The sequence below is a fragment of the Phoxinus phoxinus genome, assembly GCF_949152265.1.
Source record: "Phoxinus phoxinus genome assembly, chromosome: 17".
NCBI lineage: Eukaryota > Metazoa > Chordata > Actinopteri > Cypriniformes > Leuciscidae > Phoxinus > Phoxinus phoxinus.
In genome coordinates this window covers 20,622,062-20,649,721 of record NC_136892.1, presented here as the reverse complement: position 1 = coordinate 20,649,721, position 27,660 = coordinate 20,622,062, and the positions used below count along the sequence as shown (strand labels likewise).

Genomic DNA, 27,660 nt, shown 5'->3' with positions numbered 1-27,660 from the left:
CTGCACGGATTGCTGCGGCTCTCGGCGTTGAAAGAGGGGCTTTCGATGAAAGCACAGAGGAGTTGTAAAATGATTATGCAGGGCTATTTAGTAATAGTTTGTACACAAAAATGTAGAATAGCAGTAAGACAGACGGTTTCATATTTATTTGCCAAAATACAAAACAGCTGGCTGACAAGACTGAAACATAAATATGACATAGGCCTATAAGCCTCTGACACAGATTTCCTATGTAATTACAGAAAGCAAATTATTTTAAAAGCACTGTGATAGTGAACGTTTAACAATAAATATGTGCATTTTCTCATTGATTTGGTCTTTTAAATATTTTGTGCCATGATAACTGAAAATAATTACACAACTCCCACAGTTTTAGGCTGAGGATTTTTCACCCAAAAATTAAAATTCTTTAATTTATTCACCTCATGTTGTTCCACATCTGTATAACTTTCTTTCATCTGTGAAACACAAAAGATATTTAGAATTTTTTTATTTTGTCCATACAAGGAATGTCAATTGGCTTCAGTATTGTTTTGGACCCAATTGACTTTCATTGTACTATGGACCAAAAAAAAACACCTATCCATTTAAAGGTGCAGTAAGCAATTTCTCATTAAGGCTGTTGATATTTGAGATCACCAAAAACAAACACGCCCCTACTCAAAAGGATCACACCCCATCTTGATGCCTCCGCCCCCACATGTAAAAAGTTATCAGTTTATTTAACTTAAAAAAGTGAGGAAACCTGTTGCCTTGAAGATATTAGGTAAATAAACATCATGCATAATTGAAACAATTAAGTTGTGTGGAATTGTCAAGGTAACATAACTTAATTTTTTTCAATTACATGAAGTTTATTACTTTATAATAATAATTTTCCTCACTTTTTTTAAAGTCACCTGCTAACTTTTTACAGTGTAACGACTATGGCGAAACCTGCTGTGCCTGGCACCCAAGGGTATGATGTCATCAATAAGTTAAAGCAATTTGTATTATATAATTAATAATAATTCAGGTTGAATGTCTCATTGTTATTTAGCTCCTCTACTCCTTCGATAACAAATATTTTAAAAATGTGACAAGATTAAAGGTTGTATCAGCGATTTCAGGCCCAAACATAAATTATCACATTCATCTAACGATCCGCTAGCTGCCCGCCCCATAAGCAAGCTGTCAAAAAAACGCATCTCTGTAGGCAGCCTAGGCTCTGAGATTTGCACACAAAAACAATTGGTTTCACCAACCACTCAAAACCAAAATAAACAGTGTTCCAACCAATCACAGACAGGGGCTGGGTGTTGTGAGGTTTTGCGCTCGTGCACGGTGACGGCTGTGGAGAAGGTTTAGACGTTCCTCGCGTAGCCAGACCTCCAGACTGACGGAAGAAGGTCTGGACTCAGTCGCAGCTTTCATTGGCCTATGACCGCCCAAAAGGCCGTCTGATTGATATGTAATGCAACCAATCACAGTTTGTTTTGTTACGCACCATGTTTAGGGGCGTGAAAATGTAAAGTCGATATGCCTACGATAACAGACCGGTGTGCATCGAATTATTAATTCAAGAACGTTGTGCAAGTTTACTGCAACAATTGAGCCTCGAACTTCACATACTTTCGAAAACCCAGCATTTAGTTGAGCCCGGTAAGCGCTATTGTCACCAGTTGTAAACATGCATTACGTAATCAGATTCCTTTTTGATCTAACAAGTAAATTAATGCATTACAAGTAACGTGCATTATGTAATTAGATTCCTTTTTGATCTAACAAGTAAATTAATGCATTACAAGTAACGTGCATTATGTAATTACATTCCTTTTTGATCTAACAAGTAAAGTAATGCATTACAAGTCACATACATTATGTAATCACATTACTTTTTTGATGTCAGTGAGAATTGCATTCTATTAATGCAAATACATTTATTTATTTACAGTCAAAAAAAGTTACTGCAGATTTAAGTATTTTCGAAAACAACATTCACAGTATAAAGGCCCTTTCACACCGGACGCGTACACGAAAAAGCGAAACGAAAAAGCGAATAGTTCGCGTGCGAAATAGGGACAATTTGAGGAGCTCGTTCAGACAGTGGCACCGCATCTGACGAGACAAACCACTAACTTCAGGGAACCAATCGGTCCGGAGCAGCGTCTGGCAGTCTGCTGAGGTGAGGGCTACGTTTACATGCAATCAAATAAACAATCCACTGTGTGTGATTGGCTGAAGCCTTTTCTGTCGCCGCAAAATTTAAAAAAAAATCGACATCGAAGCGAAAAAGAAAAAAGTAGTTTTTTCGCCGCAGCACATTCGCGTTCGGTGTGTAAGCACTCATTACACAACAGCTGATCAAAAAATAAAACTATCGCGCGAATTATTCGTGCGTCAAAATCGCGTCCAGTGTGAAAGGGCCTTAAGTATGAATTGTAGCTGAAATATAGCCATTGTTGCATGAGGTCCACTATAGTGGACAGATGATTAATCAGAATTTTCTCCCAATCTAAAATCAAAACTTGGAAAATGTAACTGTGAAATGACTCATTAGATGTCGCTTGATGCTGCAATATTTTTTTTACCTACAAGAGTCTCCTAGGATAGAAGGAATGGGTGGATATTCCAGAGCAACTTGGCATTTCTGACTGACCATTGGCCATCTTGGTTTGGAGGGGGAAGAAATCGACACACAACGGCTTTTCACTTGTGGAAAGTATATAGGATGATGCACCAGGGTCCAATCTAGAGGTTGATGTGCAACTATGCCATCAAAACCCGTGCAAATAAAAAAAAAATGCTTTTTTAATAGCTGCCCACTGTAGTGACCACTATGCATGAAAGGGTTAAGAAAGAACGCACAGTTTTGAGGAGTGCCGTAGACTCCTGTAGGCACGAAGACTGTCTCTTTTAGGATCTTTGACGACTCCACTGATTGTAGGCACAAACTCGGCTCCGCTGTTTCTCTTAACCCTGTGCAAGAGTATGCGGTAAACCCCTGTAATGGGACTGCGAATGCTCTTTCCTTGGTTATTAAGAATATGTTCCTGAGTGACTCCCAGTTTCTCCAGGATACCTTTTACCTCCTCCTGGTCTCTGTCTAACTCCCCTGGACCGGCCTCGACCAGATGAATGGGGTTGAGCTGGTATAAGGGAGGAATAGGGCGGAAGAGTTCCACTGGCAACAGCCACTCACAGCCCAACATCTGGTCCAGTGCGCATCGCTCTAACGGTTCTGGCTTCAGTATCCCCCGGATCAGCCGCTGACATGGAGCAGATACCCAGGTTGGCAGGACATAGGCCCCATCCAGCACACTTTGGCGCAACTTGGCCACAGTGTCAGCACGGAACGGCAAGGTGCCAGTCACCATGAAAAAGAGGAGGACGCCCATTGCCCACACATCCACGGGTGGCCCGATGTAAGAATCGTCTTTGAAGAGCTCCGGAGCTGCATAAGGAGGAGAGCCGCAGAAGGTGTCTAGCGCTTGGTTGTGATTCTTGACTCTTTTGCTGAAGCCAAAGTCTGCCACTTTAATGCAGGAGTTAGTTGTATAAAGAACATTTTCAGCCTTCAGATCTCGATGGATGATGTTGTTCTCGTGCTGAAATGAACACATGCAAATATATAAATTCAAGAAATTCAGCATTCTCACGCAGTGATTAAAATGATTTGGTTCGATGAAATGGAAAAAATCATTAAAAAATTCTAGTTTCAAAAACATTTTAGAAATGTAGTCTTTGCATTCATGTTAGTTTTATATTATTTTGAAAAGCTTTTTAAAGAAAATAAATACTTTAGTGCTATATTTTAAACATATTTGTGAAGGTTGTATATATATATATATATATATATATATATATATATATATATATAATTACTCATATATAAATTATATATATATATACACACACACAAATAATGAATTATTCATAAATGTCAATTCAAAAATTCAAAATCAAAATATTAACAAACAGGTTTTTTTATTGTTTTTCAGAGACATAGCCTAATAATAAAAGATCATGCTAAACTACTTAAGACTACTTTCTCAGAATTTAGTTTGTTTCCTTATGATTGTTTTGACATTTAAAATATAAAAATTAATTTTAATGCAGTAATGTTAGACATGCTGTTCATAGAAGAGGTGTATTTAAATCATTTTGTGTGTGAACTGATTTTAATCTGGACAAAAATGAGCATCATTGACCCATTTAACAGTTTTACTATACTTATTATGACTTACTATTGATGCGTTTTCTAAAATCTAGAGTACAATGTATTTGAGTCTGACCATGTATTTGACTGCTGACAGGACTTGGGCGAATACAATCTTGCTTTCTCGGTCAGAGAGTTTTCCTCCAGAGCTGATTCTGGTGTGGAGGTCTCCTCCTCCAGCGAACTCAAGAACCAGGTACAACCGACTTGGCGTCTCCAGTACCTCATAGAGCTGCAATAAGTTTGGGTGATACAAGCTCTCCATGTTGGAGATCTCTCTGGACAGCATCCTCTGGGTCTGCAGATCGAGCCTCATCTTATCCATGATCTTAATGGCAACCTTGTCTAAAGGAAATGCGTACAGAGTCAAATCTGAATGACGTCATTACACATTAATCCTGTTACTTTCTTAATTCTGACCTACTTTTACCATCTCCTAACTTAGATTCAAAAAGTCGAAGCGTTTGTTTACAACCACTTTGATAATGAAAAACCTCATACCTTTGGTGAGGGCGTGGATGGCCAGTTTGACCTTCGAAAAGTTCCCACAGCCGATCTGACCACGGACTTTGTAGAAGCCCACCCTTCTGCCCACCATCAGCTCCTTAATGGTTTCTTTGTCTTTGCACATTTCCAGCGTTAATTTTTCCAGGGGTGTCAGGCGCTTGGAAGGGTCTTCCTCCTCCTCCTCCTTCTCTGACTCTGAGCTGTCCGTCAGAGTGTAAAGATTGTGCCGATGCACCTGTGGCGACACCTGAATTGTGCTTGCAGGCATTTTGCAGCTGCTTAAGGCTACAAAAACAGGAACCAACAGTAACCAAGCTAATTATTTACAGCGCACAATATTTGCTTGCATGCATAGAAAGTAATGTGCGACGCATAAAAACATAAAATCTTCTTGTTCTACAATAAGAAAAAAACATCTAAGCAGTACAGCAGTGAATTCTGTGAAATTGTTCTTTAACAAACAGAATCAAATGTATAGCTGGCATGAACATAACTGCAGCCCATGCTAACGCTAATCACATCTATATTCATCTTGTTAATAATTTGATATTGTCTATTTCAGCACTATATGCATTGAATACACTTCAACAACATTAGAACGCTAGAAAATGTAAAATCATTAATCTTACCGTTGTGTTCTCGCAGAAGACTAATGCATGGCTGCTTTTCTTTTTTATAGGATCAGAAGTCAAAGAATATCTCCACATGTTTATATTTTAAGATCTGATCTAAATAATATTGAAGTTCTTTTGCAAGTAAAAAAAAAAAGTCACATTAAGTTATTGTTAGGGTCAAGTGAGACCAACATGTAGATGTCCATTTTAACTGCCCTGTTCTGTAACTGCATGAATAAAAATCACTGATGTGGTTTCCCTTCAATAGTCTTCCTGTCTCCAGGGAAGTCTTCAGCTCTCTCTGTCCATCGCTGTCAAAGTGAAACAGAACATCCTGGTATCATGTTTCCTAATCTACCAGCTTTATTTAGAGCTGCCTTAATCCTCTCTGCTGTCTGAGACGATGCCTGTGATAAACAAAAGGCAAGAACCACTGCGAAAGGAGGGTGAAAATCTGGCAAACACGTGCATCGCTGACTCTTTTGAAGCACATGGGTTATATTGTCATGTTTGTGCTGGTGGGACACAATCATACAGGAGGTCAGGAGACCCTAGATGTGATCGCCAGTGATGTTAATGAGCCTGATCTTTGACTGTACAGACGTTATGTAACCGCATTACTAATGAGATTACTGAAGGCCCTCCTTGACACATCAAGGGGTTTGGCCGATAATATGATTATTACTAGTCCGCCAGCCTCTCAATGTGAATTATGAGGCTTCACATTCTCATTCTGGAGAGCATGTGTGCCGCTCGTGATGGGAAGAAAGCATGTTGTGTTTTCTACGGTGTATAATAACTGTGCATATTATAATATTATTCAGTGTATAATATTATACTGTATTCTCTGTCATTATATTCAATATATTCTATGCCATGAGTTGTCCTTGACCAAAACTATTTAACATTAACATATAATTTAACATATAAATTATTGAACTAAACTAGGTTAAAAAATGTACTGACATAAGTTGAAGTAATATAAGTTTCTGTCATGAAACTCTAGATGACGCATGCTGATTGGTTCCTGCTGTATCAGTAGCCAATGAGATCACTGCTCAACCTTGCTACTGTTCAGCATTGGCTACAGCAGCGCAGCGTGCTTCAGAGACCCTCCACCTTCCCCAGCTCCACCTGTATAGATCTGCTACGGGTAAATCATGTATGCTATATTGTGCAGCAGCAGCATGTCTTGCTCACAGCAGCGTGTCGTGTATGTATTGGCAGTAGCAACTTAGTCCTGTACTTGCTCTGCAGCAGCAGAAGTAACAGCAGCAGCAGCAACCGTTGCAGATCTATTCCGAGAAGATTGAACATATCAACAGGGCATATCCACTACATTGCCAAACACTCCAAGGGTTGTCATGACATTAGATTTTCGTCACAGTGGAGCTGCTGAGTGATTTAAACTGTACTTAAAAAGTTATTCTTTGAATGAACCAGCATTTTCCTGGTATTTGATGTCACGACGCACTTCCTTTGTGTATTCGCGTGCATGTACGTCTGTGTGCCTGAGGAAGGCACTGAATTGCCAACGTCTCTATTGATGAGATTACAAGCTTTGTGTTTACAGGTGTGCGGACAACATGCAAGAGCACTCAGGCCGTAATCTCCCTGAAGTCTGTGTCACCTGCCACTGCACCCCTTTTGAATGACCTCTCACACTTCACAGCTATATGTTCATAAATGCTCATTTATTAAATTAAGAACATAACACAGAACGTAATTGAAAAAGATTTAGCATATATTTGCATTTTCAGATAAATACAACTGTCAAGCACAAACAGGGTGGATGAAGTTGGCCCTCACGTTACAGTGGACAGATCATAACAGATCTCAGTTTTTCCTCCTCTTCAGGCGAGGGTCCATGAATCCGTAAAGGCTCTGCTGTTCCAGCTCTCTCACCTTCTGACGCAGAACCTCGATCTCTTTGTTTTTCTCATCCTGAATGAACTGGAGCTTCTGAAGTCACAAAAACAACGATTCAAAAAAAGAGGTAGAAATAAAGGTGTAATCATAAACCTTGCTTTCCACAATGCTATGAGGTGTTTTGCCGGACGCTGCAGTATGACTCACTCTTTTAAAGATGTTCTGTGGATGAGGAGCAGAGGCTTGTGTCTGTGGATGACTCTTTGCAGACATGCTCTGGGCCCTTGCAAGCTTAGCACCAAACTGCAAATGGATGAAACGTTTTTACAGCCATATAACTAAAACAAACATTAAATCATGTATATGCTTTAATAGTGTATTATAACTATTAAAGTGTAATTTATTCACAAAATTAGGTTACTGAATTCAATTCTACCTCCATTTGAAGTTTAATGGTTTGGCTTTGCTTTTCTTTCTCCTTCTCCCTCATCTGCCTTCTCATCTCCTCCAGAGCGCATTCATTTCTCTCCCGAGTCACTTTCAGATCAGTATCTTTAGCATCCACTTAGAAAACAAGATATAAATGTTTCCTTTTTGAATGTATAATCCTGCAATATTTTGAACTGTATCTATACTGGACAGTAGCTATACTAGCTGTCTCATCTGTTTTATTACTGCTGATACTGTAAGGATGGTAGATAAAAAGTGTTGTGATTTTCACTCACATTTCCTTTGTGCTTCTTTTTCACGGTCTTCCAACTCCCTCTGGTGTTGATCTTGCAGCGCTTTCATTTCAGCTGCCAGTCTTTGAAGCCGAGTCTTGCTAACCTACAACCACACAGAGGGAGAATCAAGCTCAAACAACAAACACTAAAAGGTGTTGCAATTTTATGCTTATGCCAGCAGTGATTGAACACAGTCCCATCTGACCTCTATTTGAGCTTCATTTTCTTTCTTCATCTGAAGAGCTTCATTTTTCAGCCTTTCATTTTCAACTAGAAATGTGGAAAGTTAATGCATTTTAATTTGGATTGTATTACACTGAAATGTAGTGTGTTATATTAAAGGGACAGTTCACCCCAAAATGAACATTATTTCATCATTCACTCACCCTTAAGTTGTTCCAAATTAGTTTATCTCCTCTGCTGAACACAAAAGAAGATATTTTGAACAATATGGGTTACCAAACAGTTAATGGACCCCCTTGACTTCCGTAGTATGGGGAAAAAATACTATAGAAGTCAATGGGGCCCACAAATGTTTGGTTACTGACATTTTTCAAAATATCTTATTTTGTGTTCAGCAGAGTAAAGAAATTTATACAGGTTTGAAAAACTTGAGGGTGAGTAAATGATGACAGAATTTTCATTTTGGGGTGAGCTATCCCTTTAAGAGACCAGTAGCCTACGAGTTAACATGATTTTTCTACCTCTGAGGTCGCACTGTTGTTGTAAGGTGTGTTGTAGACATTTGACAGTTTCCAAAAGTCCATCTCTCTCTGTAGAAGAAAGTAAACCATGTCAAATAAGGTGTTAATATATACTGCATTAATTAACGGGATAACTTTACGTAGGGTGCAAATTACTATATTGCAATTCAAGTATGGGGATAGAAATGTAAACCCTAAAATTCACATATAAACACATTAAACAACATCAACTGAAAAACGTCAAAATTTCTACAATTACACCGCCAGAGGGCAGCAGGGACCAATTTTTCCCAATTCATCGGCGAATACCTTATTTTATATCCATATATTTATTGTCTTACCTTCAGTTAAATGTTTCTCCTTGTTTTGTGCTAGTTTTAGGTATCTGCTGGTCTCGTCCAGTTGTATTTCAAGAGTACTATTTTCCCCTTTCATCTCCGTAATTTTCTTAATCACACAAAACTCAGGTAATTTACCTCAGAATTAGAGCATTCACAGAGCTTTTATAACAACGTTCTTCAAAAAGGTTATTTTAATATCTTAAATATACATTTAGAGGCCTTACATTCTCCAGTTGGATGAAATCTTTCACAAGTTTAGTCAAGTCGACGGCAGTAAGCTTTTTCATCTTGGCCAGCGTTTAACTGTAGCCAGACTGCAACAATGATAAATATCTGACGCTTAGTTGTCACTTTGAGGAAAAATTATAGTCAATGGTTTATGGTAAACAACTTTCTCAACGTACATTACGGGTATGTTTCCAGGATAAACACATGGAAAGAAGCATGTGTCAGTCAAATGCAGTAATGCCTTCGAATGATCAACCACGTGATCCGTGGAGTAGTACAGATAAGCCTTAAAGGGATAGTTTACCCAAAAATTAAAATTAGTTCATGATTTACTCACCCTGCCATCTTAGGTGTATGAAATTCTTCTGTCAGATGAATACAATCGGAGTTATATTAAAAAATGTCCTGGCTCTTCCAAGCTTTATAATGGGAGTGAATGGGTGTATGTCTTTGGAAGTCCATCAAAGCGCATTCATTATTAAAGTGCTCCACACGTCTCCGGGGGTTAATAAAATCCTTCTGAAGCGAAGCGATGCGTTTGTGTATATCCATAAAAATACATTTAAACCTTTATCGACTAAAATAACTAGCTTCCGGCAGACAGCATACGCAAGTCAATTGTAAGTCGCTTGGGATAAAAGCGTCTGCTAAATGAATAAATGTAAATGTAAATCGACTTGAACGCCAAAAGAGTAACCCTTGAACTTGACCCACAACGTAATGACAGTTCTTCAGAACGCGGTTGCTCAACCCAGTTTGTTTGAACCGTGAGAGGCGTCAAAGCTCACGCTTTACATATACATACTGTATATTGATCTATGTCATACATCAAGTGTTACTCTTTTGGCGTAAGTCGACTTGCGTAGATCGGGAGGATACCGAGAGTTGTAGGTCACAGAGTGCAAAACCAGTATTTCTTAGTTCATTGCTGTCCTTTTATTTCGAGATATCGCTTATATTACAAAGTTAAAAACATCCCTTTTGAAATGATAAACAATACTGAACCAAGGCCAAAACACAATACTGAACCAAGGCCCAAACAGCACTGAGTAGACAACCATGCTAGCAAAAAACACATCTTAAAGGGGTTATCGGATGCCCATTTTCCACAAATTGGTATGATTCTTCTTTAGGGTCTTCATGTTGTTTGTAACATGCTTTGGTTAAAATTCCTCATTGGTTGTGTAAAACAACACCCTTTTTACCTCCTCAAAAACAGCTGTGTTCACAGTGACCGGTTCGGTGGATGTCTCTTTAAATGATAATGATCAACTGCTTACCCCACCCCTTTCTTCCATGGGGCGTGTCGTCGACACAAGACAGTGCTGCCTTGGTGGACAGTATACAAATGGCTGAAGGAGAAAAATGCTAATACGGGACAGTCCGTCAGCGGTCGTGAGCGGAGCATGAGCAATATGGCATCATATTGCTCAGAAAATCCAAACGGCTTGATTATTAAGAGTGTTTAGACTTTTTGAGGATAAAAAAGAAAAAAGAGTGAATCGTTTTTTTTCATTGTATGGTGGTTGTATCCACACACTGCAAACGTGAATTTATACGCAAACGTATAAAAGTGAATTTTGCATCCGATGACCCCTTTAAAACAACTATAGGTTTAGCTGGTTTATGGTCTTTCAGCCTGGCCAAGCTGGTGTTTAGCTGCACGAAAACCTGGTCTCCCTTGAAAAGTGCCCAAAACCTTGAAAAGTCCAAACTAATTGACCAGGAAACCAGTTCAGCCTGGTTTACGCTGTTTTGTTTGTTTGTTTGTTGTTTTTTTCTGCAAAGTTAGCTAGTCGTGAAACAACATTGATTATATATACATTATTGTGGCACTGAGGACAAAAGCCTGTAACAGTTCACATAAACATAAGAATCCCTCTTGATATAAATGTGTAACATTATTTTTTAACACTGATGATAGAATCTTAATTAGGCACATAGTGGTGGTTCTCTGAAAACAAACTATAAACACGCACAACATAATACAGTAATACAACTGTTATACAACTGCATGTGAGAGCATAATGTACTTCTCCTCCATGTCTGCTCAAAATAACCTCTGAAGCTGTTAACCCTCCAAATTAGGAGAATAAACAAAAGACTCCAGGCCTTATACAGCCCACTATTAGCTTGCCAAAAGATTTGTTTCATGACAAACATTCCCCTGGAGAAGGCTTGGATCATGGATCCACGTCTTGTTCGATGTTGGCTAACCATGTCAGACGCCACATGCACAAAGAGCAAACGTACTCCACTTTTAGTTAGGGGTAATGTTGTCGAGTAATTCAGGAGTCAAGTATCCTTCAGGAGAGGGCAAATTCTTCACCGCTGCCTTCTGTGGGGTGGTTGGTGTATTTGGTTTCAGGAAGAGACTGTTTTTCCAATCCACCCCATCTACCATAGTGTACTCTGGACTGGTGGGCTTTGCAAGGGTGGGAAATGCAGTGGACAGAGAGGACGCGTTCGTCTCAGTGCTCAGGTTTTGAATGTCTCTGAATGCACTGTGTTGTTCTTGACTCTGTGGGTTTGGTTTATCGAGGTGGGCGCTGATAGCACTGGCAACAAGCTCGGAGGTGTAGCCTCCTTCGTCAGGGATCACCACCAACTGTTGGATTTCTTTTCTCTTATTGTTGTCTTTATCCTTCTGAGTTCCATTATGACAGGTGTTCATCTTTTCTTGCTCTTCCAGAGAAAGCACAGCTTCACCACGCTGGGTGACGTCACTCACTTGTGAGTAAAGGCTGTTGGACCAGGTTGTGTCTTGCGGACAGACGGCTGCAGGTTGCGGTGGCCCAGAGTGCGTACGCGACAACGGGTGGAAACCGTCGTGGCAACTGGTTGAAGGGTGATGTAGATCCGTATGATCGTGATCTGACAGGTCCGGATCACAGCAGCTAGCCCGTCCCGAGTCATCATCCCTGAAACTACTGGACATTTGAGGCGAGTCAGAGACTGGAGAGTCGATAAGGAGCTCTTCTTCACTCTCGTGTGGTTCGTCGATGTCCACCTCTATGAACTCTACCCAAGGATCATTGCTGTACAGTTCTGGCCGCAAGCCCGGGTGGGTGCTTAAGATTGATGTGAATTCACTCAGCTGACCTTTCTGAGGAGAAATGAACCAAACAGAAAAGCTTTAATTTGTAGCCCCTAAACGTTCTACAAAATGAATGTGAAGTCACATACCTGTAAAAGCACAGGGTCAATCCCTTTGATTTTTGGTCCGGGGACTGGCGGCAGCAAAATCACCATTAGCCTACAACAGAAATCAGGCCACGCTCAAGTTAAAGCTTTGCTTTGAGTAGCCAAATGGTTTGAATATTGAATGGCCAACTATGCAGTTTTCTATACAGTATATTCCATAAAAATATTCAGAAAGGATGCATAAACTGATCAAAAGTAACAATAAAGACTTTTACATGTTAGAAAAGATTTCTATTTCAATTAAATGCTGTTGATAATTGAAAAAAATTATCAAGGTTTCCACAAAAATATTAAGCAGCACAACTGATTTCAACATTGGTAATAAGAAATATTTATTGAGCAGCAATTTAGTATTTTAGAATGATTTTTGAAGGATCATGTGACTGAAGACTGGAGTAATGATGCTGAAAATTCAGCTTTGCCATCACAAGAATAAATTACATTTTAAAATATATTAAAAAAGAAAACCGTTATTTTAAATAGGAAAAATATGTAAAAAATATGTTATACTGCTTTTTTGATCAAATAAATGCAGCATTAGTGGCCATTCACATTAGAATGGAAAAAAAAATGCAGTTTTTTAAAAGTTGAATTTGTTTTAACTTGAGCGCCACGTTTTAAGAATGCAGTGTCATGCGCGAGGCGCTACAAAAGACGTGACGGTCGTACACCTCCGTTAAGCGCGTGTTTACATTGAAAAATAATGGAAAAGTAGCGCAGTGGAATGGAAAAACGCATTCTATATGAACAACCCCTTAATGAGCATAAGAGATTTGTTTAAAAACATCCAACCTTTTGAACAGTAGTGAGAATATTAATATATTTTGAGAGAAAAACACATTCCTACCAGTTATAAATGAGAATCGGTCTTGCCTGACTTTGAATTTGCCTATATTGAGGTCTTGAATGTAGTACAGTGGTATTCAGTTGTAATGTATTGTGTGATTTAGTTGTAATGCAATAAAAGAATAAACTAATAAATGCAGTAAAAGATTAAAAGGTAATGCAGGAAAAGGAAAGGACAGAGGAAACTAATACGCATTTAGATATGAATGCCGTATTCATACATAATGCTGCCAGATTCCCTTTACAGTTTACACTGTTATATAACAGAGCACGTACTTACTTATGTTGACGTGAAACTATAATCAGCATCAAGATAGTTGCGATGACGACAGCAGAGAAGACAAGCACAGCTGTAATAGGAATTCTTGATTCTGAAAATGAAACGAAACAAAACATCACTGAAAAAAACTTCCTTCCTTTCAAAACCTACAAACCGGTAGATCTTTAATCTGACCTTTGTTCGAAATGAGTATGAAGATGGAGTCACTGAAGACACCATAATTGTAGCCTCTCATTTTTGACCTGACTCTGACTTCATATTCAGTGTTACTGCAGAGACCATAGACATACGCCTGTGTGTCTTTGCCATTCTCCAGCTGTAGAGAGACAAAGAAAGCTAAGACACATCATAACACTCCAATCTTGAAGCTTTGAAAATATTGTGTTCCAAACATGGTCTAATTATGTCTACAAAATCCAGGCCATAGTCTTCACCATGGTGAATCAAATGTAAATGCAAATTACTTTTAATAAAGCTTCAGAGGAACTCCTCAAGAAACACATTTTGACTTCAAGTCTGTTTCTCATTAGGAGCAGATTATAAATCTGGATGTGATGATTGCACAACGTTGCGTGAGACTCACTGAGATCCACTGGTCTGAACCCTTTTTTCTGTACTGCGTCTCGTATACCAGCAACATCCATCCTGTCTTCACATTCTCTGCAGCTGACGGAGGAGGATCCCAGCTCACAACCACATCACAGATTAAGCCACTTGAGCTCATACTCAAAAGAGTCCAGTTTAGTCCTACAGGCGGATCTGGAAACACTGAGAAAATAATGAACATCTGTGAATAAATGGAACATGTTTGCAAGTATTTTGCCCTTTAATCCAATGAAAAGGGGGGTTTAGTTATCTGCGAGGAGGAACATAAGACTGTTTGGTTAAAAGAGCATCATCCTCTCTTAAGAATGTATTATTGAAAATATATTTTGGACAATATAAATAAATCTGGTAACACTTAAGTTTAGTGTCCAGTTCTCACTATTAACTAGTTGCTTATTAGCATGCATATTTCTAGGATATTGGCGGTTTATTAGTCCTTATAAAGCACATATTAATGCCTTATTCTGCCTGACCATATTCTACATCCCTTAATCCTACCCAATACCTAAACTTAACAACTACCTTACGAATACGAACTACAAATAATCAGTAATTAGGAGTTTATTGAGGCAAAAGTCAGTTATTAGTTAGTTAATAGTGAGAATTGGACCCTAATCCGAAGTGTATGTAAAACCTATATGTATGCATGTATAAATAATATATATGCAAAAAATTAGAAAATGTTTTAGCCACAAGGGATTGTATACTTGAAAGCATGCCAAGACAGAAAAGACAAAGACTTACCAATGTCCTCCACGTTGAAAGATATTTCATCATAAACAACATCAAGAGAGTGTGAACGCAGCTGGATCGCGTAGGGGTACCATATAACAGTATTACTGGAATCAAAGTAGCATTCATTCCTCAAGGAGCTGTAACTTGGACACTCACTCCATTTTCTCTCACTATTCTTAGAATCCCTGCAGACATGTGGGAAATTGGTGATCATTATTAGAAGAACAGTCATTTGTCTATCAACTGACTGCTATAGACTGATTGTAACTTGCATTAATTCTCTTTTACTTGTAGGTGCAAGAGAGTTATGTTACCAAATAATACCAATTATCATGCAGTTTTTGATATATTAATACTGCATTTTATTCTATGATGTACTATGATTACTAAATACTTTTCTAAGATGTAGAAAAGTCTCAGATCCTCAAGTTCTTTGCTGTTCTGTAAGGATACAGTCTCCCACTGACAATGGAAAGTCATCAGCTCTCGAGAAAAGCATCCAGTCAGATGAGGCAAAGTTGAAGTTTGACCTGCAAAGAGAGGGAAAAAATACTTAAACCCTTGCTGCTATTGAACATACTTGCCTTAAGGCATGTTTCCAAGAAGTCTGATGGACCAGAAAAAATAACAGGAATGTCCAGGTTTTTAATTATCAGCTTCCTATACAGCAAAATAGATATTTCAAAAGATATATGAACAACATGGCATTAATAATGAAGTTATATATATTGTAATGCTTCTTTTTGGCAATTCATAAATTATCAGGTTATTTTTTATCCAAAAGTTTACAAATGTGTGCTATCAAGCACAGTTGAGAATTATCAAATGTTTTACAGCTAAAATGATATTCTAAAAAAAGAGAAAATATTATGTGAATGTCCTTCAGTTTAAACCAGTTTAGGACTAACAGGATGTAAAATAAATCCCAGTTGGGCTATAACCCTCAGCTGAGTTTTCCTGGAAATGTGTGCAGGCATTTTTCACATGTAGAAGAATATGAGTGGCAGAGCAGCAGCTATTGCCTGCAAGCTCTTTGAAAGGCTCTCTGCTCAGCTGACAACATTTAGACAGCTATAGCTATTCTGATAAAACTTTGACAATTTGAAGTAACAGCTAAACTTAAACATGGTTCAATGGTACGATTCATCTCAAAGTGGTGTGTAGTGGAAGAATGACTGAGGATTTATTTCTAGGCCACAACCATATGTATGGTCTGGTTATTTACACTCCCAGTGCCTTTTCAGTTAATTCACTTACATTACATTTAATCATTTAGCAGACGCTTTTATACAAAATATTAATCCTCATCATCTCTTGTTATGTCGTTTTCCCCCCCTGGAAAAACAGAGGAATTATTATTAAGAGCCATCATGCTAGCTTGGTTTGTGAACTGGACTTGTTTAGGGCAGGGGTGGGCGATGTGACCAAAATCTTATTTCACGATATGAGAAATGTAATTTCACAACAACAATATATATCACGATATAGTTATTTTTATTATTATATTATTATTTTTTTTGCTAATTTAACTAATTAAGTTTTCAGGTACGATAGGTTTGTTTAACATGTAGTTAGGAATAGTACAGAAATGGAATAATCAAATATAAAAAAATATGCTGCATAGTCTTCACTGTATGAATAAAATATCTTATTAAAGCTGCAAAAGTTATTCAGTCAAGAGCATTATGTTTTTATCTCTTTTGTTTGATAAACATTAATGACACAGAGAGCAGCAGGTTTATGCACCGAATGCACGAATCCAATATACTGATACACACATCCGGTTTACACCCAACTGTTTACTTGAGACATAACCAACTGTGTTTACATGAATACTCCACACGATGAGCATTTTGACATAATAGAGTCTGTATTCGACCATTTAAGCACAATAAGACATGAAAGAGAACTGTATTTGCGATCACATGCTGAGCTTTCAGTCTGCTTAGTAGCTCTTTTTAACATCAAGCAAGTCCCGCTCTGTATTGTCTCATTCATGCTGTCACGATCCCTGCCTGTGTTTCCTGTGTTTGTTGTCATGGACTTTTATTTTGCAGTTCTGTGCTTCCATTGTTGCTTTGTTTACCTCATGTTTGGAATCTCTTCAGTTTCGCCTGGATTTACTTTTGTTGTTTTGTTTTGATAAAATAGTCATTGCATTTGGCGGGTCATACTCTCGTTCCTCTGAAACAGCCATCGTAACAGAACACCAGACCACTAATGGGTCTCCGACAAGGGGAACGCAGCATTGAGGGCTATCAACTAATGAACTAATAAGTTACAATGGAAACTATGGTTACTATGGATGTCGTCAAATGAGTGTCCATGGCAACAAACAAGGGAATAGAGCAGCAGGGAAACATGAGGTGAACAAACCAACAAAGGAAACATAAAACTTCAAAATAAAAGTCCACGAAAACAAAAACAGGAAACACAGGCAGGGATCATGATTCATGACACATGCATTTTATCAGTCTAAAGTGTCATTAGTGCTATGTTACGAGTATATAATTTACATACTATGATATACACAATATAGCAAAATCTCTAACGATAGACATTTTATGCCATCGCCACAATATATATTGTCATACCGTCGAAGCAAAATTACTTGCTTGATGCAAAAGATTTGCAACCATGTAGTCTCATGTTTGCGAGTTTGATTCAGGATTGCATCTCGTAATAACAGTCTCAAAAAAAAATCCAATGACCATTTTTTCCTTGTGCAACAAATTAGCCATGCAGCTTACTGTATATGCCTTTTTTTAATTGAAATTCTTTATAAACGAATTATCTGCCTGATAAAGTATAAGAATTCATCAGAGCTGTCATTTCCGTAGAATATGTTCCCATAGAAACTAATGTATAGCACAAATAGCACCTGCAGAGGGATGTTGTTAAGCTAACCATCTATTTCATATAGCAACATGCACTCCCTCCCACTTACCACAGCCACTTTCACTCAGAAAACATTATATTTGATAGACTCCATAATGGGCAGACGACCTGTTCAAAGCACAGCACACTGTTTCCAAGCAAAAGCATTTAGAAATGGGCTTGTGAAGAACGGAAGTGTGGCGGTAACAGCCAAAAGAAAAGTGTAGTTCATTAATTTCATCCTAAGAGCCATGGAAAAATCCTGATTCCGGCTCGGATTGGCTAAATTTGCTTAACTAAAGATGCAGTTACTCTGCAGCCAGCATTTGGAGTCCTGGAAATATGTTAAACTTGAGGATTTATTTTATTTCATATGGCAAATCCAATCAGTATGCAGGGGTCCTATTGAGTATTTGCAGAAAGCCAAACAACTACTTCAGTGTTTCACAATGGTGCCCAACTACCGGTAATAGGTTGGAGCAATGGGTGGGTTGCTAAAGAAAACATCCTGTTTTCTTGTTGTTTGGCTACACTGTTGAACAACAGGCTCTTTAAGGAAAAAAAGTTGCTGAAAGTGGCAATTATTTGTGTTGTTTTCTCTGAATGTTCCAAATTCAAACCCCTCGAGCAAGACATGTCACAATGGCTAGTCCAAAAACTGCTAACCTTGTATTGTAGGAGGCACACTTTGTGTTGCCACAGCACCGGTGAACAAGATCCAGATGAGAAGGGTGGTCTCCATGGTATAGTATAGTCCCTGTGAAAACCAAAATAAAGTCAAATATGAAATCTGTTAACAGCCTACATTGTGAGTAATGGAAGCTAGCACCAGCTAATAGTCCTAAGTCTTCATTTTTCATCTTTACTTAATTTCAAACACAGTTAGGTCCATTTATTCATTTATTTCATTGCGGAATTCAATCAGTCCATGATACTGACAGGATTACGAAATCACAGTAAACAGTCCTCTGCCATCCATTTTAAACCAAAGGCTCTAGCCAGCGGTTGTGAAATATATCCTCACGACAACATGGCTTCGCTCCAATCTGTTTCTGGAAAACATCTTCTCAGAAATCCATGTATTGACTCTGCACTTGGATCTCGCTGCATGTGGATCTCAGTCCTTCTCTTTGAGATTAAAATGGCCTTCACACTCAGTGCAGCAGTACAGAGATAACAAACTCTCACTGAGGGTGAAGGGCTTGGTCCTTGATAAAATGGGTACAGCCTGTTCTACAATGCCAAAGTGCATAATTAGGAAGTTGATAAGAAGTGCTGTATGGAGCTTCCTGAAAGAAGTCTGAGATAGTCTCTCTCTGCACACCTTTCTTATTTAACATGATAATACAATACCATACAACTTAAAGTGACTATATGTCAAAAGAATGAGCTACTGACATTGTAAAAAAAAGTAGTGCAAAAATCTGTAGCCCAATTTAACACAAGAGTTTGTGAGGGGAGAGTGTAGTTAGCCCTGAGCGATAAATATGTGAGTTAATGGTTTGTTGTGTTTTACTCACACAAATAAAGTGAAGATACGTAACGATCACTCCAGCAAGTGAGTTTTTAAAAATCAAAGCTTCAGCAAGGAATTTGACATCTCTGTCGCTCCACTCCACTTAAGTGTTCCAGTTCGGCTTTTAGTTGGCCAGTTGCTTGGTGACACACAAAGCTCGAGTTTTTGGCTTCTTTTTTCTTTGTTTGAGATGAAATATACAAATGACTGGCCAAAAAAATACTGAAATACTATTCATGGGACTATATAAAAGAAATATCACACTTGAAATCATGCCAAAGACAGAACTGATGCCATTGCTGATATTTATTTTTATTCCAGTAATGTTGCTTAATTAAACGAATTGCATGCCCTGTCATCCACATCTGAACATAATATGACGTGCTATGACGTAAACCTAATCCGTATAAGTGACCATACACGTAAACATGAGCCTGTTCCAAACAGAAATACAGATAACGCAGTTAAAAACAACTTTACATGATACATCTGTATGCTTTTGTTTTGCCTTAAAAAGTTACATTTCATTAATATTCCACATCAGCATCACACTGATAAAGAAAGAATCCCACGTTTGTCTCATTACATTGAACTCACCTTTTCCAAGAGTGCACAACTTCTATGAAAGTATTCCTCGGGGAAACTTGACTTATTCGTATGACAGCTTGGTTAAATCAATCTCTCTTTTTTTTTTAGAAAGGCGTCATAAATTAGCCCAGTTTTCTCTTCTGCCGCTTTGCCTAAAACATGTCCTGTGGACGTGGTTCTGACAGACTGGGGTCTGCTACTCTCTCCGGTCATCTGGCTCCAGCATCCGTAACTTACTATTCTTCTCTAAGTCATTCGAAGAAAGGCGCTAGTTTTCTTTGAAGCACCCTGCGTAGGGAGCTTGTAAAGTAAACCCTTATACAGCAAGGCACTTAATCGGTTTACTGCATGTAGATTTTCGCATGCGAAAAATAAATGTACACGGGACTCCGCCCTAACAAGCGTCACAGTGTTTTCCCACACAACTGGTCTGTAAGGGGGAAAATGCCACTCGCGTTATTTATCACTGTGGTGATTTTTATAAACGCTCGCTATTAAATACAGCGGAATACATCAATCGAGCATTGTGGTCAGAGATTACTTATCTGAGCTTTCCCTAAAGCTGCAAACATTGACAGTCATTTTCAGAATCACAGCTGTCTGTGTAATTGGGTTTTCACATAGGCCGCCTTATTCATCCCCATTATTGGCAGGTTTTGTGGTGTTGTGCTCTCCGTATGCGCTTACACACGATAAACAATGCAGGGTTTGAATGTGTACACGTGACTGGACTGGGACACGTGTTTAAGGGGTCTTGCAGTTACCGCGGCGCTTTTAGACTCAACCAGAACAAACGCATGTAGTAGAAAACTTTGTGTGGCAAAGTGGAAGATTTAAAAGTTAGGCGTTCTGTCAAGAAGGGCTTTATTTGGTACACTTTTAAAACAGTGAATATTTATCAGTCAATTTCTGTATAGACTATTTGTTATGACTACAAAACAGCTTTTATTCATCACAATATAATAATTATGAAACACCAAACAAGTCACATTTTATAAAATGACATCATATAAACCATGTGACTTACCTAACTTATTTAAATATTTAAAAACGTACAAATATTTTCAGGTAAAAACTACATTTATCATAGTTGACCCTCAATTGTTTATCCAACAGCTTTTACGATCTTTTTTTTTTTTTTTTTTTTTTTTACAGTAGGCTACTTGAATTTTAAATTTGGAAGTATTGTAATTTAAGATTTCCATTTTATTGTTTGAAACCAACATAAGGGATTGAGGTTTATATAACATTCATATTTAGCCTATAAGAAGCAAAGCAATCATTAAAAAGGGTATTATATCTCATTCTGGCTTATCTCGAGTTTACCAAAACACACAAACCTATTCTTCATGTCTGTTGTTGAATGTTTGGTTTCCTGGAGACATTCAAGCTTACTATTAATTATAAATCACAAAACAGGGTAATTTTACCAATCATTAACTGTATATACATTTAAAGGAAAGTCTCTTGATCTGTATACATTAAAGAAAAGTCTCTTGTAAATCTCAGAATGACAGACACACACAGCATATAACTGCAGGACTGAGGTAACCAACTCTGCGGTGTCCAGTGTCAGAACTGTTCCTGTGTGCTGTTATTGTGGTAGTCTGGACATTTCTCAACAGCTGTCAAACTTCTTAAAAGGGAATGACCTTTAACCCTGGTCTTCAGTGGTTTTGCATGGTGTGTAAATGTGATTGTGTTCTTATAGCACGAGTAGTGGGGAACATAGAGAGACCTCACGTTTACTGACGACATGGATACTGCCCAATGGAGAGGTTTAAATTAGGTTTTGGATGTAGATTTCATATAAAGAATTAATAAGTTAATGGAAACAGCGGTTTATGATTTTGTATTACTTATAATAGTTTCAGTTGATGTGCTGTATAGAAGCCAGCAACAGGGGTGGTGGTGGGGTTTGTGTGTGTGTAGGGGGGGGGGGGATTCATTGATCTACAACGACACAGTACAAAAGTACACTTCAAACAGTCCCTAAACCCCCTGAAAACCTTCCCTTTGCCCTATTTTAAAACTGTGCAGGATCGATCCAGGTCCTGTAGTAGACAGTGATTACTTTCCTGTAAAAATTTTAAGTTAAGTTGTTCTGAAAATGTCATTTCAGAGATTATTATCTAGGTCAGATTCTCTCCTCAGAGGAAGACTAATATCATTAAGAGCTCAGGGATGTATTTATATTCATCATGGTAAGGTAAGTAACAGAAGTTGAATTGCTGAGAACACTAATATTTGAAGAAAAGTAAATATTTGTTCAAATAATCGCATAAATGTTTCAGACATTCATTTTCATAGATATTCTTTGATGTTTATTTAAGTATTTATTGTAATGTTTTAAAGGACATATGTCAATATATGGCACTCCCTGAATAATCTTTTTGTCTAAAGAGTTATATTCCCCCCCTCTATAACCAGTTTGAGATATTGATGCAAATCAACCATCCAAACAATTAACTTTGTAAAGTTATATATTCTGCATATACGGAGGAACAGATTTAAATTTTAAAATTAACTAATTCTGCTGTATTGATTTACTGTTTGAACAGCAATGATGTTTGCACAATATCAGCATGACCATAAGTCAATGTTGCGCTGTCAGGTTGTTGAAGCTTGGCACATTTCATCTTGCCTAAATAAAATCACAAAATGTGTTGAGGGATATAATTAACTTTTAATGCTATTGTTATTTACTATGCACTTCTCTTCAAAGAGCTAAAGTTTTGCCTGATTCAAACAACCTACAGTACTGTGGGCATCAACAGAGGTTCAAAGCAACAGCACACTCAGCTTTTTATAATTTTAGCAGCATTTAATTGCAAAAATACTTTAACTAATGAAGAGAATTAAATGCATTTTCACTTTAATTGTGCCTAAAAGTGTGCCGTGCCCTCCCTGTCATATTACCCCACAGGAATTCAACATCTCACGTTTCTCAACCTCTCAGTCATGGAGTGCATGTTTTTATTCGGACCCCACAGAGGTCGTCAGGGACATTCCTCATGGCTCCACGCTTCTTGTCGGAGGTAAAAGGAGGAACTTAATGCTTATGCCACACATGTGCTCGCTCGCTGCATGTGGCCTCTATACATGAATTTCTGCACAAGGATGCAGTATTGTATCTGATAAGTTGTTTATACGGCTAAGTGGTATTTCCTCCACTGATATCCTTTGCTGTAGATAGAACATAATGCGTCCCCAAGCGTTATCATTGTTTGTGTTTAATTTCCCCCTTTTCTGTCCCAGGCTTTGGCTTGTGTGGGATCCCGGAGAATTTAATCAGCGGCCTGTTGAAAACAGGAGTAAAAGGCATCACGGCCGTGAGCAACAATGCTGGGTGAGAGAGATTTCTAATTAAAATGTCAGCTAAGGGACATGTTTGTTTCCAGAGAATTCCCTAACGTGACCGAACTCACTGGGATGTTTACATGGGGTTCCTGTCATGTACTCTTAAGACTGGTAAAATAATCTGATCAGGTCAAGGGACAGGAAAGAGGGAAAAAGGGAAGCGGGCCCTCGGGAATCAAGGCTTTAAGCAACACCAGTGTATAATGTGATTTCACGTGTGACTAAATAAGTGATTGTTTCTGATGACAGGGTGGATAACTTTGGCCTGGGCTTGCTTCTGAAAACCAAACAGATACATCGCATGATATCTTCCTACGTTGGGGAAAACGCAGAGTTTGAGAGACAGTATCTATCAGGCGAGCTGGAATTAGAGCTTACCCCTCAGGTAGATCATTTAACTTATGTACATTCTCCATGCCTATATAGTCAGGATAACTTTTTCTTTTTCAAAATGTGCTTAGCTTTAAAGTCAACATCAAACCAAAATCAAACTTTGTTACTATACGCTCCTGGTCTTATTGTGAGCAATTCATCAGTGCATGTTATTCCCGCAAAGAACATTTTTAATTTGTATCTTGAATAGGCTATATATCAAGCAATAGCCAAATAGCTATTTAGGCACTGCTTTAGCAAACATGCTAACACCCTCTTGTGTGTAACACCCAGAATTCAAACAGTCTTCAAAATCCAACGTTTCCCCCCAAAATCACAATTAATGTGTTGACCTTAAATACTATTTGATTGATTTGATTCTATCCCAGGGCACACTAGCAGAGAGGATACGGGCTGGTGGTGCTGGTATCCCAGCGTTTTTTACTGCCACAGGCTACGGCACTCTCATCCAGGAGGGCGGCTCACCCATAAAATATAACAAAGATGGCAGCGTTGCCATTGCAAGTGAAAGCAGAGAGGTATGGTGATGCATATCACTGTCAAAAATGTCACTGTCCATTTTTTTTCATTCTTTTCACCTTCAGAAAAAAATGCTTGTGTGCATCAAGTTCTTGTCCTTTGATTGTTTGGTCCAGGTTCGAGAGTTTAATGGCAGACATTATGTCATGGAAAAAGCCATCACTGGTGACTTCGCTTTGATAAAGGCCTGGAAATGTGACAAAGCAGGAAATCTCATTTTCAGGTTAAGATATTCCTGCTTTAAAATGATTTATTTAATTTATTCCTAAAATACTTACCCTAGATTGTCCACTAGGTGTCAGACTTCATCTGTGTATCAATCTAAGGAACCTCTTTGTTTGTAGAATAATTGTATTCACATTATTATTAAACTTTGTTCCACATGATCATTTTTATACAGGAAAACAACCCGTAATTTCAACCAGCCTATGTGTAAAGCAGCCAAAGTGACCATAGTGGAGGTTTGTGACCTTTCAATTTGTGATAATCTTTGCGTCTTTGATATTTGCTGAAATATCGTGTTTGAGGTCCTGTGTGCTGAAAATGTCTTACTTTGGTTCACAGGTTGAGGAGATTGTTGATATTGGAAGTTTTGCGGCAGAAGACATTCACATCCCCGGCATCTATGTAGACCGGGTAGTGAAAGGAGCCAGCTACGAAAAACGAATCGAGGCGAGAAAGACAGATGAAAATCACTGTTTATTTCATTATATTGTTCATTTTAGTACACATTTAACTTGACAAGATTGTGTAAGTCATGTTCAGGACTTCTTTTACTTATAGAAAAGGATGGTTCAGTCTAGTAAGGCAGAGAAACCTAAAATCAAACATGACTCAGATATAACCCGGGAGAGAATCATCCGGCGAGCTGCACTGGAGTTTCAGGACGGAATGTATGGTATCCTTCAGTAGCTTGACCACAGATATCACTGCCTACATGACAGATAACAAAAGTTACAATTGTTAACAGTCCTATTCCCAAATACACCTTGACATCCTTCCCAGCAAATCTTGGCATTGGAATCCCTATGTTGGCCAGCAATTACATAAGTCCTGAAATCATTGTCCACTTGCAGAGTGAAAATGGAATTTTGGGACTGGTGAGTTTTTGATATTTAATAACCCGAGTAATTTCCCAACTATTTTTCACTGCCAATCCACTGTTTTATTTTTTTCCATTTAGGGTCCCTATCCAACAGAGAGTGAAGTGGATCCTGATTTAATCAATGCTGGTGCAGTGACCTCTCTTATTTTTACTTAATCATATTTTTTAGTCTGTTAAATCAAATGACAACACTTAATTGTTACTACACCATAAACAAGTGTAACAGTGAGTATGTCATATAATATAATATTGCCTGTGTGTGTTCAGGTAAGGAGACAGTAACAGTTTATCCAGGAGCTGCCTACTTCTCCAGCGATGAATCCTTTGCCATGATCAGAGGGTGAGTGTCTGAATGCATCGGTCATCTATGATTAAACTAAACTGCACTTAGAAATGTATAATTTTTATGTTGTTCCCCATATTTCACTTTAACTTCACCTTTTGTACCCTTTTACTTTAGTGGTCACATTGATCTGACCATGCTGGGAGCAATGCAGGTTTCCAAGTATGGAGATCTGGCCAACTGGATGATTCCAGTATGATTTTCATGCTATATTTTATTGTATCATCACTGATAAACATACCGTATGTTTTTACTTGCTTGTTTTGACATGTACCATGTGTTTCTCTCAGGGTAAAATGGTGAAGGGCATGGGCGGAGCGATGGACCTGGTGTCTAGTGATGCCACAAAAGTAGTGATCACTATGGAACATTCTGCCAAGGTACAAAACCCTGAATCCTCACTCTCTCATTTACAGTCATTACGCTTTAACATTTATTGTCACTCTTTGTTATATTCTTACCTTTAATTTAAAGGGTGGGAAGCATAAAATCCTAGACAAGTGCACACTTCCTCTGACTGGAAAACAGTGTGTTGACCGTATAATCACTGAAAAGGTCAGTAAAGTAAAGACAGAATAGTTTTTTAACATATCTTGCATCCTTTCAAGGACAGTGTGATGTGTGTTGTCACTTGTTTTAGGCGGTGTTTGATGTAGATAAGAGCAAGGGTTTAACTCTCATTGAGATTTGGGAAGGACTGACACCAGATGACATCAGAGCATGCACTGGGACGGAGTTTGAGGTAAGATTGACAGACACCAAACCACAATGCTTTGACTGAACTGATGGAGTGTAACTGGGGATGTGTTAGTCATAATTGTTGAATTACTTCAGTAGTGGCTGTGGTGAAAAGTTAGATGCAATTAAAAATGATTCATCCAGGCAAACAAGATTATGTCATGTGCTGGTGAAACATTGTGCTTTGTAACTCTCTTGGTCTCTTTGTAAAAATTGGTGTATTTTGAAATGCGTCTGCAACTATCTTGTTCGTGAAAAATACATTTTTCACAAGTTTAGAAATCAACTAGCCTTGATCGACAGGATTAGATTAACATGATCCTCCCACACTTTCATTTAGATTTAGTATTTGGGGGGGAAATATTTAAGTAATTTTGGTATTTTTCAGGTGTCTCAACACTTACAACCAATGAAGCAGATATGAGGTAATACCGAGGATTTATAGTGAGGACGTCCTTCAGTATGCTGAGACAGGACCAGAGCAAGAGAGAGGACTCCCTTCATTTCAACAGCTTTTTTCTTGAATGTGGAATAAATACAGATTTCATTATTAAATATATGTATGATTCTCCTTACCATATAAATTAAGACTATAGACTTGCTGTTAAAAATATAGAATACTAGAACACAGTAACTGTCCATGAGTTAAAACGTCATCTTTTAAGGCAAGATTTAAGACATTGCCGAGCAATAATGTGTCTGAAATTACATTGTCATTTTAACAGAAGTGATGGAATCCGAATAGATATAACATTGCATATTTTAGTAGTATTGTTAAATATTATTATGCACTGAAACTTTTTTTAATTGTATTTTAATGTTTGTGGGTGGTAACTACATATCTCTAAATGTCAGTTTTAGCTAATCAACACTAAATAATGAAGCTGTGCCACTGCCACTTTATACTGAATCATTTATTCTTGCCACAATTTGAAATAAATAATGTTTGCGTAACGTTTGTTTTAATTTGTTTTGTCAGCAGTCTTTTTATTACTTTAAGATGTTACTCAATATTAAACACAACAGGCATCCTGTTGACATTCTGTAAAAATACCAAAGCTGAAGCATAGCAGACCATTGAGTAGATCTCAGCTCAGTGGAAGTTTTTGACCCTAGTGTCACTCTCTGATTGGTCATCGACCTGATCAACAAAGATTGCACAACTATCTGAAAACAGAGGTCTGTGTGTTCCGCAGGGTTTGGAACAAAACACTATTTCACCACCCTCCTTAAAATGCTAAACAAACCCCATCCATTTTTTCCAAATTAAAGGCACAAAAACGACATGCACACACTGTTAACTGAAATTTGCAGATTTAAAGACTAAATTGTGAGATTGTGAAATTGTGACATTAATACCAGAG

General features: G+C 38.1%; 4 protein-coding genes across 4 annotated transcripts; 1 reads left to right on the top strand and 3 right to left on the bottom strand.

Annotated features, from left to right (window-relative positions):
• Positions 1 to 131: 131 nt before the first annotated feature.
• On the bottom strand, positions 132 to 6,074 carry nim1kb (NIM1 serine/threonine protein kinase). Its single transcript, XM_079585759.1, has 4 exons — positions 5,335 to 6,074; positions 4,700 to 4,990; positions 4,275 to 4,543; positions 132 to 3,587 (listed from the first exon to the last, which is right to left on the bottom strand). The coding sequence occupies exons 2-4, from the start codon at positions 4,971 to 4,973 to the stop codon at positions 2,832 to 2,834; spliced, it is 1,299 nt and encodes a 432-aa protein (XP_079441885.1). The 5' UTR covers positions 4,974 to 4,990; positions 5,335 to 6,074; the 3' UTR covers positions 132 to 2,831.
• A 926-nt stretch (positions 6,075 to 7,000) lies between these two features.
• ccdc152 (coiled-coil domain containing 152) lies at positions 7,001 to 9,471 on the bottom strand. Its single transcript, XM_079585760.1, has 9 exons — positions 9,363 to 9,471; positions 9,183 to 9,272; positions 8,959 to 9,064; positions 8,618 to 8,686; positions 8,119 to 8,183; positions 7,914 to 8,016; positions 7,625 to 7,752; positions 7,396 to 7,491; positions 7,001 to 7,281 (listed from the first exon to the last, which is right to left on the bottom strand). Exons 2-9 carry the CDS (start codon positions 9,243 to 9,245, stop codon positions 7,156 to 7,158), a joined length of 756 nt encoding a protein of 251 aa, XP_079441886.1. The 5' UTR covers positions 9,246 to 9,272; positions 9,363 to 9,471; the 3' UTR covers positions 7,001 to 7,155.
• Positions 9,472 to 10,109: 638 nt separating this feature from the next.
• ghrb (growth hormone receptor b) lies at positions 10,110 to 20,551 on the bottom strand. The gene is made up of 9 exons (XM_079585758.1): positions 19,848 to 20,551; positions 18,401 to 18,491; positions 15,252 to 15,387; positions 14,867 to 15,042; positions 14,100 to 14,284; positions 13,691 to 13,832; positions 13,517 to 13,607; positions 12,373 to 12,442; positions 10,110 to 12,292 (listed from the first exon to the last, which is right to left on the bottom strand). The coding sequence occupies exons 2-9, from the start codon at positions 18,474 to 18,476 to the stop codon at positions 11,447 to 11,449; spliced, it is 1,722 nt and encodes a 573-aa protein (XP_079441884.1). The 5' UTR covers positions 18,477 to 18,491; positions 19,848 to 20,551; the 3' UTR covers positions 10,110 to 11,446.
• Positions 20,552 to 21,836: 1,285 nt separating this feature from the next.
• LOC306984419 (succinyl-CoA:3-ketoacid coenzyme A transferase 1, mitochondrial-like) lies at positions 21,837 to 27,250 on the top strand. Its single transcript, XM_079585757.1, has 17 exons — positions 21,837 to 22,047; positions 22,765 to 22,876; positions 23,097 to 23,187; positions 23,448 to 23,583; positions 23,960 to 24,109; positions 24,227 to 24,333; positions 24,511 to 24,571; positions 24,675 to 24,782; positions 24,894 to 25,008; positions 25,116 to 25,210; positions 25,294 to 25,342; positions 25,483 to 25,555; positions 25,676 to 25,751; positions 25,849 to 25,938; positions 26,033 to 26,113; positions 26,199 to 26,300; positions 26,685 to 27,250. The coding sequence occupies exons 1-17, from the start codon at positions 21,949 to 21,951 to the stop codon at positions 26,718 to 26,720; spliced, it is 1,581 nt and encodes a 526-aa protein (XP_079441883.1). The 5' UTR covers positions 21,837 to 21,948; the 3' UTR covers positions 26,721 to 27,250.
• The last annotated feature ends 410 nt before the right edge of the window (positions 27,251 to 27,660 follow it).

Coding starts and splice junctions, on each gene's coding strand:
- nim1kb (XM_079585759.1), bottom strand. CDS start 4,973: ATGCCTGCAAGCACAATTCAGGTGTCGCCACAGGTGCATCGGCACAAT. Junction 4,544..4,699: donor CATCCACGCCCTCACCAAAG/GTATGAGGTTTT, acceptor CATTTCCTTTAG/ACAAGGTTGCCATTAAGATC. Junction 3,588..4,274: donor TGTCAGCAGTCAAATACATG/GTCAGACTCAAA, acceptor TGTTCATTTCAG/CACGAGAACAACATCATCCA.
- ccdc152 (XM_079585760.1), bottom strand. CDS start 9,245: ATGAAAAAGCTTACTGCCGTCGACTTGACTAAACTTGTGAAAGATTTC. Junction 8,017..8,118: donor AAAATGAAGCTCAAATAGAG/GTCAGATGGGAC, acceptor GTGTGGTTGTAG/GTTAGCAAGACTCGGCTTCA. Junction 7,282..7,395: donor CACAGAACATCTTTAAAAGA/GTGAGTCATACT, acceptor TTGTGACTTCAG/AAGCTCCAGTTCATTCAGGA.
- ghrb (XM_079585758.1), bottom strand. CDS start 18,476: ATGGAGACCACCCTTCTCATCTGGATCTTGTTCACCGGTGCTGTGGCA. Junction 13,833..14,099: donor GTTCAGACCAGTGGATCTCA/GTGAGTCTCACG, acceptor GTCTCTCTACAG/CTGGAGAATGGCAAAGACAC. Junction 12,293..12,372: donor TTGACCCTGTGCTTTTACAG/GTATGTGACTTC, acceptor ATTTCTCCTCAG/AAAGGTCAGCTGAGTGAATT.
- LOC306984419 (XM_079585757.1), top strand. CDS start 21,949: ATGTCATTTCAGAGATTATTATCTAGGTCAGATTCTCTCCTCAGAGGA. Junction 24,110..24,226: donor TTGCAAGTGAAAGCAGAGAG/GTATGGTGATGC, acceptor TGTTTGGTCCAG/GTTCGAGAGTTTAATGGCAG. Junction 24,783..24,893: donor GCTACGAAAAACGAATCGAG/GCGAGAAAGACA, acceptor TTTTACTTATAG/AAAAGGATGGTTCAGTCTAG.